The 13,462-nt window shown below is 44.0% G+C and overlaps 1 protein-coding gene across 2 annotated transcripts in view; it reads right to left on the bottom strand.

Annotated features, from left to right (window-relative positions):
• Positions 1-13,462, bottom strand: part of PLCB4 (phospholipase C beta 4) — an 86,377-nt gene that overhangs the window by 50,208 nt on the left and 22,707 nt on the right. For both annotated transcript variants that reach the window (XM_056856117.1, XM_056856118.1), the window contains exons 7-12: positions 13,034-13,115; positions 11,847-11,947; positions 11,216-11,273; positions 6,868-6,976; positions 3,319-3,529; positions 1,548-1,641 (exon numbers count right to left, since the gene is read on the bottom strand). In XM_056856117.1, coding sequence (XP_056712095.1) covers positions 1,548-1,641; positions 3,319-3,529; positions 6,868-6,976; positions 11,216-11,273; positions 11,847-11,947; positions 13,034-13,115 — 655 coding nt within the window. The remainder of the gene's footprint in view (positions 1-1,547; positions 1,642-3,318; positions 3,530-6,867; positions 6,977-11,215; positions 11,274-11,846; positions 11,948-13,033; positions 13,116-13,462) is intronic.

Raw genomic sequence — 13,462 nt, 5'->3', positions numbered from 1 at the left:
GCAGGGGGTTGGGCTAGATGACCCTCGTGGTCCCTTCCAACTCTATGATTCTTTGAGTCCGGTAGCACCTTAAAGACTAACAAAATTGCTGGCAGGAGATAAGCTTTCATGAGTCACAGGTCATTTCTTCAGGTATTTTTAAGGTGTTTGTCTGTAAGGTGCTACTGGACTCTTGCTCTTTTCTATTGTTACAGATAAACCAACACGGCTACCCATCATTCTCTATCTTCATTAAAGAGGAAGCTACCCAACTGACAGCTGTTTTCTCGGTAAGGCAAGAGGAGAATTCATAGATCCATGGCTTATAGTGCAATCCTAAACAGAGTTACACCTGTTTAGGATCCAGGTAACTACCGACCCATCAGGATGATCTTGACAGGCTAGAGAAGTGGGCAAGAACTAATAAAATGCACTTCAACAAAGACAAATGTAAAATTCTGCATTTAGGCAGGAAAAATAAAATGCATAATTATAGGATGTGGGAGACTTGTCTGAGCAGTAGTGTGTGTGAAAAGGATCTTGGGGTCTTAGTAGACCAAACACTGAACATGAGTCAGCAGTGTGATGCGGTAACTAAAAAGGCAAATGCAGTCTTGGGCTGCATCAACAGAAGTATAGTGTCCAGATCACGTGAAGTGATGGTATCGCTTTACTCCGCTCTGGTTAGACCTCACCTAGAGTACTGTGTTCAGTTTTGGGCACCACAATTTAAGAAAGATGTAGACAAGCTGGAACGTGTCCAGAGGAGGGCAACAAAGATGGTGAGGGGTCTGGAGACCAAGTCCTATGAGGAAAGGTTGAAGGAGCTGGGTATGTTTAGCCTGAAGAGGAGAAGACTGAGAGGGGATATGATAACCATGTTCAAGTACTTGAAGGGCTGTCATACAGAGGAGGGTGCCGAGTTGTTGCCCAAGAAGGTTGGACCAGAACCAACGGGTTCAAATTAAATCAAAAGTTTCCGTCTTGACATTAGGAAGAATTTTCTAACAGAGTGGTTCCTCAGTGGAGCAGGCTTCCTCAGGAGGTGGTGAGCTCTCCTTCCCTGGAGGTTTTTAAGCAGAGGCTAGATGGCCATCTGTCAGCAATGCTGATTCTGTGACCTTAGGCAGATGATGAGAGGGAGGGCATCTTGGCCATCTTCTGGTCACTAGGGCCGTGGGGGTGGGAGGTAGTTGTGAATTTCCTGCATTGTGCAGGGGGTTGGTCTTGATGGCCCTGGTGGTCCCTTCCAACTCTATGATTCTACCTTTCTAAGCCCATTATCAAAGGAAGCTGCCTCAAACTGACACAGACCCTCGGTCCATCAAGATCAGTTTTGTTCACTCAGACTGGCAGTGGCTTTCCAGGGCCTCAGGCGGAGGTCTTTCACATCACCTTACACTTTTAGCTGGAGATGCCAGGGATTGAACCTGGGACCTTCTGCGTGCCAAACAGATACTCTGCCACTGAGCGACAGCCCTTCCCCAAAGCCAATGGGCTTAGAAAGGTGTGACTGTGCTTGGGATCACACTGTTAACCTTTTGCATTTAATGACAACTAATGTTTACCTTGAAAAGAATGTCGGTACACACTGCCTTCCCATGCGTGATGATGGGTTCTTGGTCTTCACCCTTTCCATCCCAACAATCCAGTTCGACGCATCTAGAAGCCAAAGCAAAAAAGTCCTGAACTTGCTTTCCTTTTCCTGAAGTAATTAACAGTCAAAAGAGAGAAAGACAGAACTCTTCGCAATCTATTTGACGTATAAAACAGAGGCTCTCTTCATACACATTTAGTGAGGGCACAAAACATCTGAGGGAGAAGAATTCACTACCACATAGCCGGATTTCTTGATGTGAATTTACTGCAGCGATTGCACTCTGCAATCAGTAAAACGTAAAATAACACTCATTCGAATACAGGTTAGCTTAGATATAGGTAAGCTGTAAACAATGTTTACAGTTCATGAGAGGGCATCTTGGCCATCTTCTGGGCATGGAGTAGGGGTCACTGGGTGTGTGTGGGGGGGAGGCAGTTGTGAATTTCCTGCATTGTGCAGGGGGTTGGACTAAATGGCCCTGGTGGTCCCTTCCAACTCTATGATTCTAGGATTCTATGGTTCTATGAAATGACACTGAAAGGGGTTCAGTTCCAATATAACTTACAGGTTATAATATGGGGCAAACACATCCAGATTCACCTATGTATTTGGTAATGTTTTTAATGGATGGAATCAATGCAAAATTTCCCCATCTGTTGGAACACAGGTGAAGCCCCCGCTGGACCAGAGCAAGAAGGCCCATCAAGTCCAGCCTTCGGCTCACACACAGCGGCTGACCAGCTGCCACTAGGAAGCTCACACGCAGGAGGACGGCCACATCCTCTCGCCCGGGCTCCCCAGCAACAGATACGACGGATACAAAAAGGCATCATTCTGCCTCTGGCACTGGAGGGAGCAGAGATCCATCATGACTAGTAGCCACCAATACCCCCATCCTCCATGAATTTGTCCACTTCCTTTTTAGTGCCTTCCAAGCTGGCAGCCATGACCACATCCTGTTTTGGCACCTTCGCTGAATTCTTTTGTTTGTGACATTCGCCCAACACATATTTAATCAAATGCAGCGGTGAGTCAGAAAAGGGTTTTAATAATAGTTTCAGTGGGGAGCAATGTTGGTCTGCAGTAGAACAGTCAGATTTGAGTCCAGTAGCACCTTATTTTTAGTTATTTCATTAATTAGATTTATACCCCGCCCTCAATCCCTGGCTGGAGCCGAGCTTAGAAGAAGAAGAAGAGTTGGTTTTTATATGCCAACTTTCTCCACCACTTAAGGGAGACTCAAACCGGCTTAAAATCACCTTACCTTCCCCTCCCCACAACAGACACCCTGTGAGGTGGGTGGGGCTGAGAGAGCTCTAAGAGAGCTGTGACTAGCCCAAGGTCAGCCAGCTGGCTTCATGTGTAGGAGTGGGGAAACAAGAGTTTTGTCAGACAGGAGTAGGAATGGAGATCCCTCAGTCTTTTTATCACAGTCAGAAGGTGGGAAGGGTGTTGTAAAGAATGCTGGTAAAGAATGCAAAGTTACAGTGCATGTTGTAATCAGCTCAATCAGAGCAGAGGAGAAATGCTTAGGGACAGAAAAGTAGCATCTACAGTGAGATAAGAGTTCAGTATCCCTATTCAGCCCCGGGCCCCAGGGGGTCCGTTCTCGAAAGCTTATACCCTGAAGCTTTTGTTGGTCTCTCAACAAATTAACTGGACTGGAACTGAAGTGTCTCTACAGAATCTATACAGGATTCTGCTTAATATTAATTTAAACCATCATCTTGGTGTCCAACCTGCATCCAGCTAAAAGGACTTGTCTATACATCTCCACGGAGGATTTCCCACCAAACTGTCTTCCAGTCAGATAGGTATTGTGGGAAGAGCTGATGAAGTAGTGAGCCAGAGGTTGGTCCATCTCTTGGTATAATTCTAAACGGTCAAGGAAGACGGGCGCGTTCTCATCTGACATCAAGTACCGGCAAAACCCATCACTCGACATGAGGCCTGAAATTAGAAAACGCAGCATTTATGCAGGAAAATCCCATTGCAGCTACAAAAAAAAGAAACCATGCTATTGACAATCCAGGAACACCCCACATCTTGAGACTACCGTAAGTTAAAATAGCCCTTTGGTGTGTACAACCAGGAAGGGGTGATTTCCCTGCTCCCTCAGATGTGCCACAAATGATGATGATGGAAGAGGAGGAGGAGGAAGAGGAAGAAGAAGACAGCTTCATGTGTCCACCCCAACACCGCAGTCCCAAGATAAATTGGTTCTTGCAAGCTTTCAAAGCGACATTCCCTGCTGCTGCTGCTGCTGCATGACTGAGAGAAGAAAACACCTATGCTGGAAATAGTAGAAACTGTAATAAATGGCAGCACGTGGCTTTAAAGATAATAATATGAAATATACCAACTGGAAAAGAAAACAATATTATAGAATATAATAATTCTATTTTTTGAAAAATCCAAAACACAACATATATTCATAAACACTGTGTTGAAAGCCACACAGAAACCTCACAGGGTCTAAAATAACAAAAAATGTATAATACAGATTGCTTTAAACAACATGAACAACATAAATTCAAGAATTATTTCTATGGCCTTAGCACCCACCCACCCACTTTCTTCTTTCTCTTCTTGATATTTTGTTTGAGCACAATTATTTCAGATATGATCAACAATTTTTTCTCCAAATTAAGGGAGTCTCAATGGGCGCAGCTTGCGCACCTTCTATTGCTAATCTGTACATGGTGTGGTTTGAGGAGGAATATCTTCTTCCTCCTACTTCAGTTTTCCAACAGCACGTGGTCCTTTATCTCAGGTTTGTGGATGATCTGTTTCTCCTATGTAAATCCTCTGAGTCTTACTCACAAGTATTACTATGGATCAATACTTTAAATCCACATTTAAAGTTTACTGGCAGTTGGCATCATACCTCCATTTCTTTTTTAGACGTACTCACTTTTCGCACCAGTTGTAACACCACTGCAGTCAAACCATACAGGAAGCCCACCGACACAGGAGGGGGTTTACATTTTCACTCTCATCATCCTGAACACTTATGTAAGAACCTCCCCTACAGCCAATACTTACGCTTGAAGCGCAACTCTTCCACTTCTGAAGATTTTGCAACAGCTGCACAACTTCTAACACAGAATCTTCATTCCAGATCTTACCCTGAGCCTGTTCTCAGGAGAGCTTACCAGAGAGCAATGTCTCTTGATCGTTCTAAGCTTTTGTCTCCGAAATCTGATTCACAAACCTCCAAGAGACTGACAGCTTCTTTCACCTATACACATCTCTCTTATGATATCAAAAAGATTATTCAGAGGCATTGGCATGTCATCAATCACCTACTGGGCTGTGATTCTCCTCCTATTTTAGGCTTAAGAAAAACCTCTGCTCTGAGGGATCATCTTATTAAAACAGATGTGTTGCCCAGGAAATCTAAGATCACTGCACATGGTCATTTTAAATGCAATGGGTGTTCCGCCTGCCCGTACAGCCTACCTGTGAAGCAAGTCACTGCTGATGGTGGTAAATTTGTGTACACTCTTAAACAGTTTTCTAACTGTGCATCAGCCTGCGTCGTTTATGCCCTTCTGTGTTCTTGCCCAGTTCCAAAAATGTACATTGGCTGTACCTTGCGCCAAGTACGTTTACGCATTGGTGAACATCGTGCAAGAGTAAGAGCTCGAACTCAGGACGCACCAATTGTCAGCCATTTTGTCTCTCATGGTCATAGTGACCACGATCTCAAATTCTTTGTTCTTTGGCAATACCAGCCTAAAGCATATCAGGCACAAGATGTTAAGAAGATTCTCAATTGCCAGGAGAGACGCTTCATCTTTCTTTTTAAAACATTAGCCCCTAGTGGCTTAAATACAGAATTTGACCTCTCTTGTTTTTTGTAACGTGGTCACTTTAATCAGTTGGATCCTTTTGAGAAATTTTTCTCACAGCTGTGTGTATTTGAGTTTGTCCCTGCATCCCTGTTCTCACTTCGAAGAATACTGATTTCTGAATGGGTTGATTACTCTTTCTTGATCCCTTTCATATGGGGTAAGACTTCATTTTTGGTATGGAGAGTTGTTCAATCTTTGATTCTCTTTTTTTAATATTAGCCTTATTGATTAGCTTCATTGTACCATAGGAAAAAATTGTTCCCATGAATTTCCTTTTGAAGATTCCTTGGACTTTTTGAAAAGCAGTGGTAAGCAGTCTTATTTTTGAAATTGCATTCATGTTGTTACAAATGTATTCTCAACACTCTTAAGTTGTCACTGTAGCCATTTTGATAAGCCTTATTATTAGCCTTATTATTATGATTATGATTATCATTATTCCTAGAAGCAATTTTTTGGTCTCTTTAAACATCATTGTGGTCGCCAAGCTGAGGAAGGATTTGATTCCGAAACGCGTACTTGTGATAGACCCACCTTGGACCTTTCTTCGTCTCTTCGTGATTTTTCATGGACTATAATTCTTGAGTATACATGAGCCCTTGCTAAGGCCATAGAAATAATTCTTGAATTTATGTTGTTCATGTTGTTTAAAGCAATCTGTATTATACATTTTTTGTTATTTTAGACCCTGTGAGGTTTCTGTGTGGCTTTCAACACAGTGTTTATGAATATATGTTGTGTTTTGGATTTTTCAAAAAATAGAATTATTATATTCTATAATATTGTTTTCTTTTCCAGTTGGTATATTTCATATTATTATCTTTAAAGCCACGTGCTGCCATTTATTACAGCTGCATGACTGAGGGCTCACAGGTGTGTGACCGGACCAGGAGTCAGACATGTGTTGCAGGCTTTAAGATGGCTCCATCTTTAAAAGGCCCTTGTTCATTCCGTGTTGTGAAGGAGTGCTGTGAGGGGGAACTAGGAGCTTCTGGTTCCCCTCCCACCCTCTCCCCTGCCATTTCTGCTGGCAAAAATGGGGAGGGGAGGGTCCTTCTCCCCCCCACCACCACGGCACTCCCTAAAGAGCTGTTTAAGATGAGTTTCCCCCAATGTATTCCGACTGCAAGTCCGGCCACGCACCTCTGACCCAACACACCTTGGCCGGAGAGTGAATTTGAGCCCTGAGATGAAGATGAGTCAGGTCTCGGAGTACCCTGGCTCCACTCAGTCAAAAACCCGTATTGTGTAGTTTAGCCCTCAGGCTGCAAAGAGGGAGTCACTTCCCGGGAATGTTGTAAGGATGAAGACACGGAAATGGTGTTTAGGTCACAAGATTTCGAAGATCAGGATAACCTCTAAACCAAGCCAGCCACCCCAGGCAAGACCAAAAGGTTTGCAGAAAGCATCAGCTTAAAGAACCCGGCTCACCTTTGCTTTTTAAATCTTCATCCGGCTCATATGTTTCAATTATTTGCAGTGCTCTTTTAGTATCGTAGAAGGGAAACAAAATTTCATTCAGCCGAGGATCTCGTTGATGCTAGTCAGAGAAAATAGAATTTAGACAGATGAACCACTGCACAGCTTTACTTCTGCAAACATTTAACTGATAATGAAGCAGGGAAGGGAGTTTGAAATGCAAACCTCAACTATTCTGTCTGCAAACCCACTTTCTTTCTTTTTTAAATTACAGGGCATTGCAGGTAAATTGTTTTCAACCCATGTTAAATGCAGCTGCATAAAGAGCATTACTGTTCATATGCAAAAAACACATGCAAGCCCCGCGCACAGCAACACCCACATGAATCGCTTATTACCCCACTTTACAAACTCATTGATGGATGCATCTTGCCCAGACCAAAACTCATCTGAATAGATTGGATTACTTGTTTTAGCAATAGATTACTTCCAAATTTCCCAAGTGTTATACTGTCACTTTTCAAAAATACTCAAACATAAGACACAGGAAGTGCTCCACTGCAAGATGATTACTATTACTACTTTTTAAAAAAGGATCCCACAAAGTCAGTAAATTAATTTCAGAGGGGAGCCCATGTTGGTCTGTGGTAGAAAAAGCTAGATTCAAGTCCAGGCGGGCTTTAGGCCTTTTATGCACGGCTGTTTCCTCACGGTCACCCAGCCTACTCCTTCGGGGCATTGCTTTGAATATGCTTGCATTTCCAGACCATCAGAGGTTGCCTCGCTCTTCCCACATGTTTCCACACATTTTCCTGCATTTTCTGGATTCATGTTTAGCCAGCATCCAGAAAACATGGGGAAAATGTGCAGAAAAGTGGGGAGGAGTGAGGGAGAACCCCAAAGTAGTCGACAGGGTGACCGCGAGGAAAAAGCCATGCATAAATGGCCTTGGAGACAAATAAGATTTTTTGGAGTATGATCTTTCAAGAATCCAAAGCTCCCTTCACCAGACTACTGGACTCCAAACAGTTGGTAAACTGGCTGTTAAGTTTATTTCAACGCATTTCAGTTTATAAGGTGAAGTTAACTGTCAGAAATAATGAGTTGAACCCAAAGAAACGCAAGTAGAGCTCTACTTTCCAAATGAACATCTCCTCCTCAGCACCTCATCCCCCCCAAAAAAAAAACCTATTCCTAAATGTCAGAAATGGGGTGGGATGCCATGGGCCATTGGAGGAATCTCTCCCACCCCTTAGGAGAGAAGGATCACTCTTCCATTTGGCTCTAGCACAGCATAAATGAATGTAGTTGGCACAAAGGAAGAAAAAACCCAGAACAGAAAGAAAAAGATTTCAGATACCTTGAAAATCTAGAATGAGATCAATAAAAAATAACTGGCCAAGATCTAAAGAGCCATTTGCAAATTCCTAAAATTCTAGAGATGGTGTTGACCTTGAAATCATGCCGTACAAAAGTCTTCAAGATGGCAAAATGAGTATCTGAGGGATTCATGCAAACTGACAGTTTCCCAATTCCACAAATATATTCTACAGAAGTTACTTTTTCATGAAGACAAAGATGCCTATTGACTGTACAATTCACTATTACCGTAATTTTTTAACGAAAACTGAATGCATCTCAGCTGAGTGGTACGTCAAGGGGATCCAAGCAAAATGAATCAATGACCGTAGAAAGACCTTTCGCCAAGGCCCAGATAGAAGCATAAACCTGAGTTGTCCTGTCATCTCTAAAGACCAAGGCAGTTTTCACCACCTTCTACATCTGGAAAGCCAAGAAGGTTCTTACTACCAAGGCCGAGATGAAGCCCACGGCTGGGAAGACACCAGCCTACTTAATCAACCCAACTAACAGACGGAGAGCAATTTAATTCACTTTGTCTTGGCTTCCTGGATATTTAAGTTGAAGCTGATTAAATCGGACAGCAGCTGGATGGAGGGCGGCCCTTTCCTAAGCCAAAGCACCTTTCAGAAACCGATCGGCCCCAACCCTTCATTCACACTGCACGGGAGCAGGGAAAAGCGACGCACTGTCTGGTTTCAGATACAAGATACAGAACAAGCAGAGTTTTTAGCTGGAGTTGGGTGAAATTGGGGTAGCTGCCTTGGGTGGAGGGGAGGGTTGTACCGTGTATTGTTTGCCTACTGGAAAATGAACAGAATATTAAAAAAGGCACCCGAGAACCGAGAATCTACACATTTTTATCCTACCCTTCCTCCAAGAAAATCAGGCCAGTGAATATGCCTCCCCATTTTACTCCCATAACCTCCCTGGTAGTAGTAGTAGTAGTAGTAGTAGTAGTAGTAGTAGTAGTAGTAGTAGTAGTAGTAGTAGTAGTAGTAGAAGAAGAAGAAGAAGAAGAAGAAGAAGAAGAAGAAGAGTTGGTTTTTATATGCCAACTTTCTTTACCACTTAAGGAAGAATCAAACCGGCTCACAATCACCTTCCCTTCCCCTCCCCACAACAGACACTCTGTGAGGTAGGTGGGGATGAGAGAGCTCTGACAGAGCTGTGACTAGCCCAAGGTCACCCAGCTGGCTTCGTGTGTAGGAGTGGGGAAACAAATCCAGTTCACCAGATTAGCCTCTGACACTCATGTGGAGGAGTGGGGAATCAAATCCGGTTCTCCAGATCAGAGTCCACTGCTCCAAACCACCGCTCTTAACCACTATACCACGCTGGCTCTCCACCATCATGAGAGGAGGGCAGGAAGGGTGGCATCAATACTTGACTCTCGTGGCCCTTTCTTACATGCCCAGTGAAATGCCAGCTGCCACTTTGGGGTCAGAAAGTAATTTTCGTCCAGGCCAGATAGGTGGAGGGAGAGGGTCTCCTGGGCCCTGGTTTAGCACCCTGGCCCCTACTCGGGCTTGAATGCCACCTATCAAAGCAGCCCTTGGAACGTCACAGAGCTCATGGAAGTGGGGAGTGTGGCACAATGAGGGCCGCCCAAACGCCAGCCGGGTCAAGCAGGGACCCAACTTGTCAATGGGCTCTTCTGCCATCCACAAAAAGCCTGGCCTCCTCCATAGGGCCACTCCTTGCATAAAGTGTGCCATCTGGCAACCCTCCACACTTCACCTCCCAATCCATCCCAGACCGGCTGCTTGCCATTAGGGCAGCTACCCAAGGCTAACGGTGGCCTGGCGGGCAGATTCGTGGCTCAGCCGGGCTATGTTGTCCAGCACTGTGTGCTTGCCCATCCAACATGCCCCACTGCAAGGTTTGCAGCAGCCCTGCCATGGATATAGATGTAGGATGGAACCCTCAAGTGCCATTTGGTGGGTTACTTGACTGAAACCATTCCACACAAAGACTTGCTTTTGCTACTAGAATCACAGACTCATAGGGTTGGAAGGGACCACCAGGGTCATCTATTCCAACCTACTGCACAAAGCAGGAAATTCACAACTACCTCCCCACCCCCATACTCCCAGTGACCCCCTCTCCATGCCCAGAAGATGGGGGGAAACAACCCCTCCAGGATCACTGGTCAATCTGGCCTGGAGGAAATTTGCTTCCTGACCCCAAAGTGGCGATTGGCATTTCCCTGGGCATGTCAGAAAGGGCCACGAGAGACAAGTATTGATGCAACCCTTCCTGTCCTCCCTCTCATGGTAGGTCTAAGAAATACTAAGAAAGTATTACATGGAATCATAGAATTAAAAAGTTGGAAGGAGCCTAAGGACCATCCAGTCCAACCCCCTTCACCAGGCAGGATGACATAAAGCATCCCTGACAAATAATCATCCAACCTCCACTTCGGCATCTCCAAGAAGGGACCCACCACATCCCTGGGCAACTGATTCCACCACTGAACTGCCCTTACTGTGAAGAGGTTTTTCCCAATATCCTGCCGATATCATCCCACCAATAATTTAAACCCATTATTACGAATCCTATCCTCAACATTTCAGAAATCACATGACAGTGCAATGCTTCCTAAGACATATGTCAGCAATTACATGTTATTTAATGAAATATTAATTGGAGACAAAAAAAACCCTCAAAATTTTACACAAGGAAAGCCCATAAACATGGATGCCACTTTAGATAAACTTCACAGGGCATAACAACAATACAATCAGTTAACACACACAACAGCTGCACACCACGACAAGCAATCAACACAAGCACTTGCAAAGCCAGGCATGAAGGAAAGCCGGATGCGTCACAACGGAGTTGATCTCTGAGCCCAGATGCGGCCAAAATGAAGAGATAAGCAGGGATCAGAATCGCAACAAGCAGTGGGGGGGTGGGGGGTGGCATGCGACGGGAGGGCTGAAAGAAGCCAGGCGCTGCAGACAAACTTCTACGGTAGTTAATGTATGAAAAAGCTTACTTCATTTAGAAAGCTCACTAATTGGTCTACCGTTAAATAATCAGTTTTGTCGCCATTGCTGAAAAGAAATTTTTTAGACAAAGTAAGTTTTCATGTAAGTTGCTACAGCAGGTACGATTTACATGTTGACATTTTTTTATATTCTCAACACCCGTCTAATGTCCTACCCGTGATCTAAGCTCTGCTTTTTCCAATACGGGAGCTATGATTTATGGGCGATACTAACTAGTCTTTCTACAAAACAGCTGCTCTCCCCCCCGCTTCCTTATTCCAAAAGATTCAAGGGATTTACAATCCAACATGTAAGTCTTCCACTTTAAAATCTTAGTGAATGAAATTTCACACAGTAAGACTTTCTTAACCTAGTTAGTTCACGTATTATGTTAATAATCTTAAAAATAGCAGGTTAATATTATAGGTTAGTAAAGCCAATACAAAAACACTCCCCAGTACTTCCCTCGAGAGTTCCTGAAAACCACTAATCTGAACTTTTACTGCGATTAGAGCCCCCAGAGAAGATGGTACAACTGACTGCTGGTATTGAGACGGCACAGAGCCATGATACAGAGATCTTGTGCTTGAATAGGGCGATACTGTAATCAAATTAAATTCCGCGTTCTAATCCGCTTACATCTTCCTAAAGAGATCCTCAATGTCGGTGCGAGGACAGATCTTCTGCGTCAGTTCATAAAACTTTTCATAAGTAAAAGCGGAGGGCTCTATTTCGTCGTTCTGGAAAGGAAAAGACAACTTGACTGGCGATGTCCTGAATGATTGCTTCACATTTCGACTAAAGAAACCCAGAATAACTGGTCAGAATCCAATCTGTTGAGTCAAGCCAATACTCCCCCATCTCACCCAACATCGTATTTCTGACAATACCCAGAGTTAAATATTGTTTACAACGAAGCCAGCACAAAATTGTAACCAGTCACCCCAAGTTCAATGCCCAGAGGCACCAGTTTAAGGAAGAAGAAGAGTTGGTTTTTATATGCCGACTTTCTCTACCACTTAAGGAAGAATCAAGCTGGCTTACAATCTCCTTCCCTTCCCCTCCCCACAACAGACACCCTGTGAGGGAGGTGGGGCTGAAAGAGCTCTAAGAGAGCTGTGACTTGCCCAAGGTCACCCAGCAGGCTTCATGTGGAGGAGAGGGGAATCAAACCCAGTTCTCCAGATTAGAGTCCACTGCTCCAAACCACCACTCTTAACCACGACACCACGCTGGCTCTCTTTGTGAGCATGGGTGGCCACAGGCTGCTCTTTTGGTATGGCTCACAGGCCACGTTTGGCTGCTATCCACAATATTTTACACACAAGGGTGTTTAAAATGGAAGCATTTGGCATCTTTCCTAATAGTATTTAATTATTCATTCATTCATTCATTCATTCATTTGATTTGTATCCCGCCCTCCATCCCTGCCAAGGCCGGGCTCATGGCGGGTAACAACAAAATATCATACATTATTCATACAATATATCATACTTATTTTACTTGAAAGAAAAACAAGGAAACTGGGAGACTGGTCACATTCACAACCCATGTGCGATGATTAGGGTGTCTTTGTAGCCCACACTCTCTATACTAGAACACCCTCATTATAAATAGTGTGGAAAGGTTAGTGTTTGAGATGGTACTAATTAACGTGGTTTGGAGGAGTCGGGACTAATGTGAGCCAGTTTCGGCAGGGGAGGGAGGGTTATAAATCACAAAATAAATAAATAAAATAATCAACCAGCTCCGCTGAGTATGTTTGCATCACGACACAGTTCTAAAATTGATCGAACCCTTCATGCTTGAAAATTAAATATAAATACCTTGCCACTGGGAAGACCCAATTCCTTGAGTGCCTGAAAGATCACCTTTTCAGTTTTACCTGATGCAAAAGTTCTGGTAATGCTAGAGAAAAGAGAAAGGGACGTTACTTGGCAGGCACTGAGGAATCCGTCCACAGAGCTGATTCAAACACCACAGGGCTCTGTTTTCTTCACCCTTTCCCCTGCTGGATCATGTTTACAAAGGTAACTTTGGCAAAAGATTGCTAAAGAACGTCCTTCCACCTTATCATTGTGTGTACTGACTTATCTTTTCACACAATTCAGGAATAATTCTCGGAAATTGGTTCTTGTAGGTTATCCGGGCTGTGTAACCGTGGTCTTGGAATTTTCTTTCCTGACGTTTCGCCAGCAGCTGTGGCAGGCATCTTCAGAGGAGTAACACTGAAGGACAGTGTCTCGGAAAACTTT

This window comes from Euleptes europaea, chromosome 10 (assembly GCF_029931775.1).
Source record: "Euleptes europaea isolate rEulEur1 chromosome 10, rEulEur1.hap1, whole genome shotgun sequence".
Lineage (NCBI taxonomy): Eukaryota > Metazoa > Chordata > Lepidosauria > Squamata > Sphaerodactylidae > Euleptes > Euleptes europaea.
This window is presented reverse-complemented; position numbering and strand designations above follow the sequence as displayed.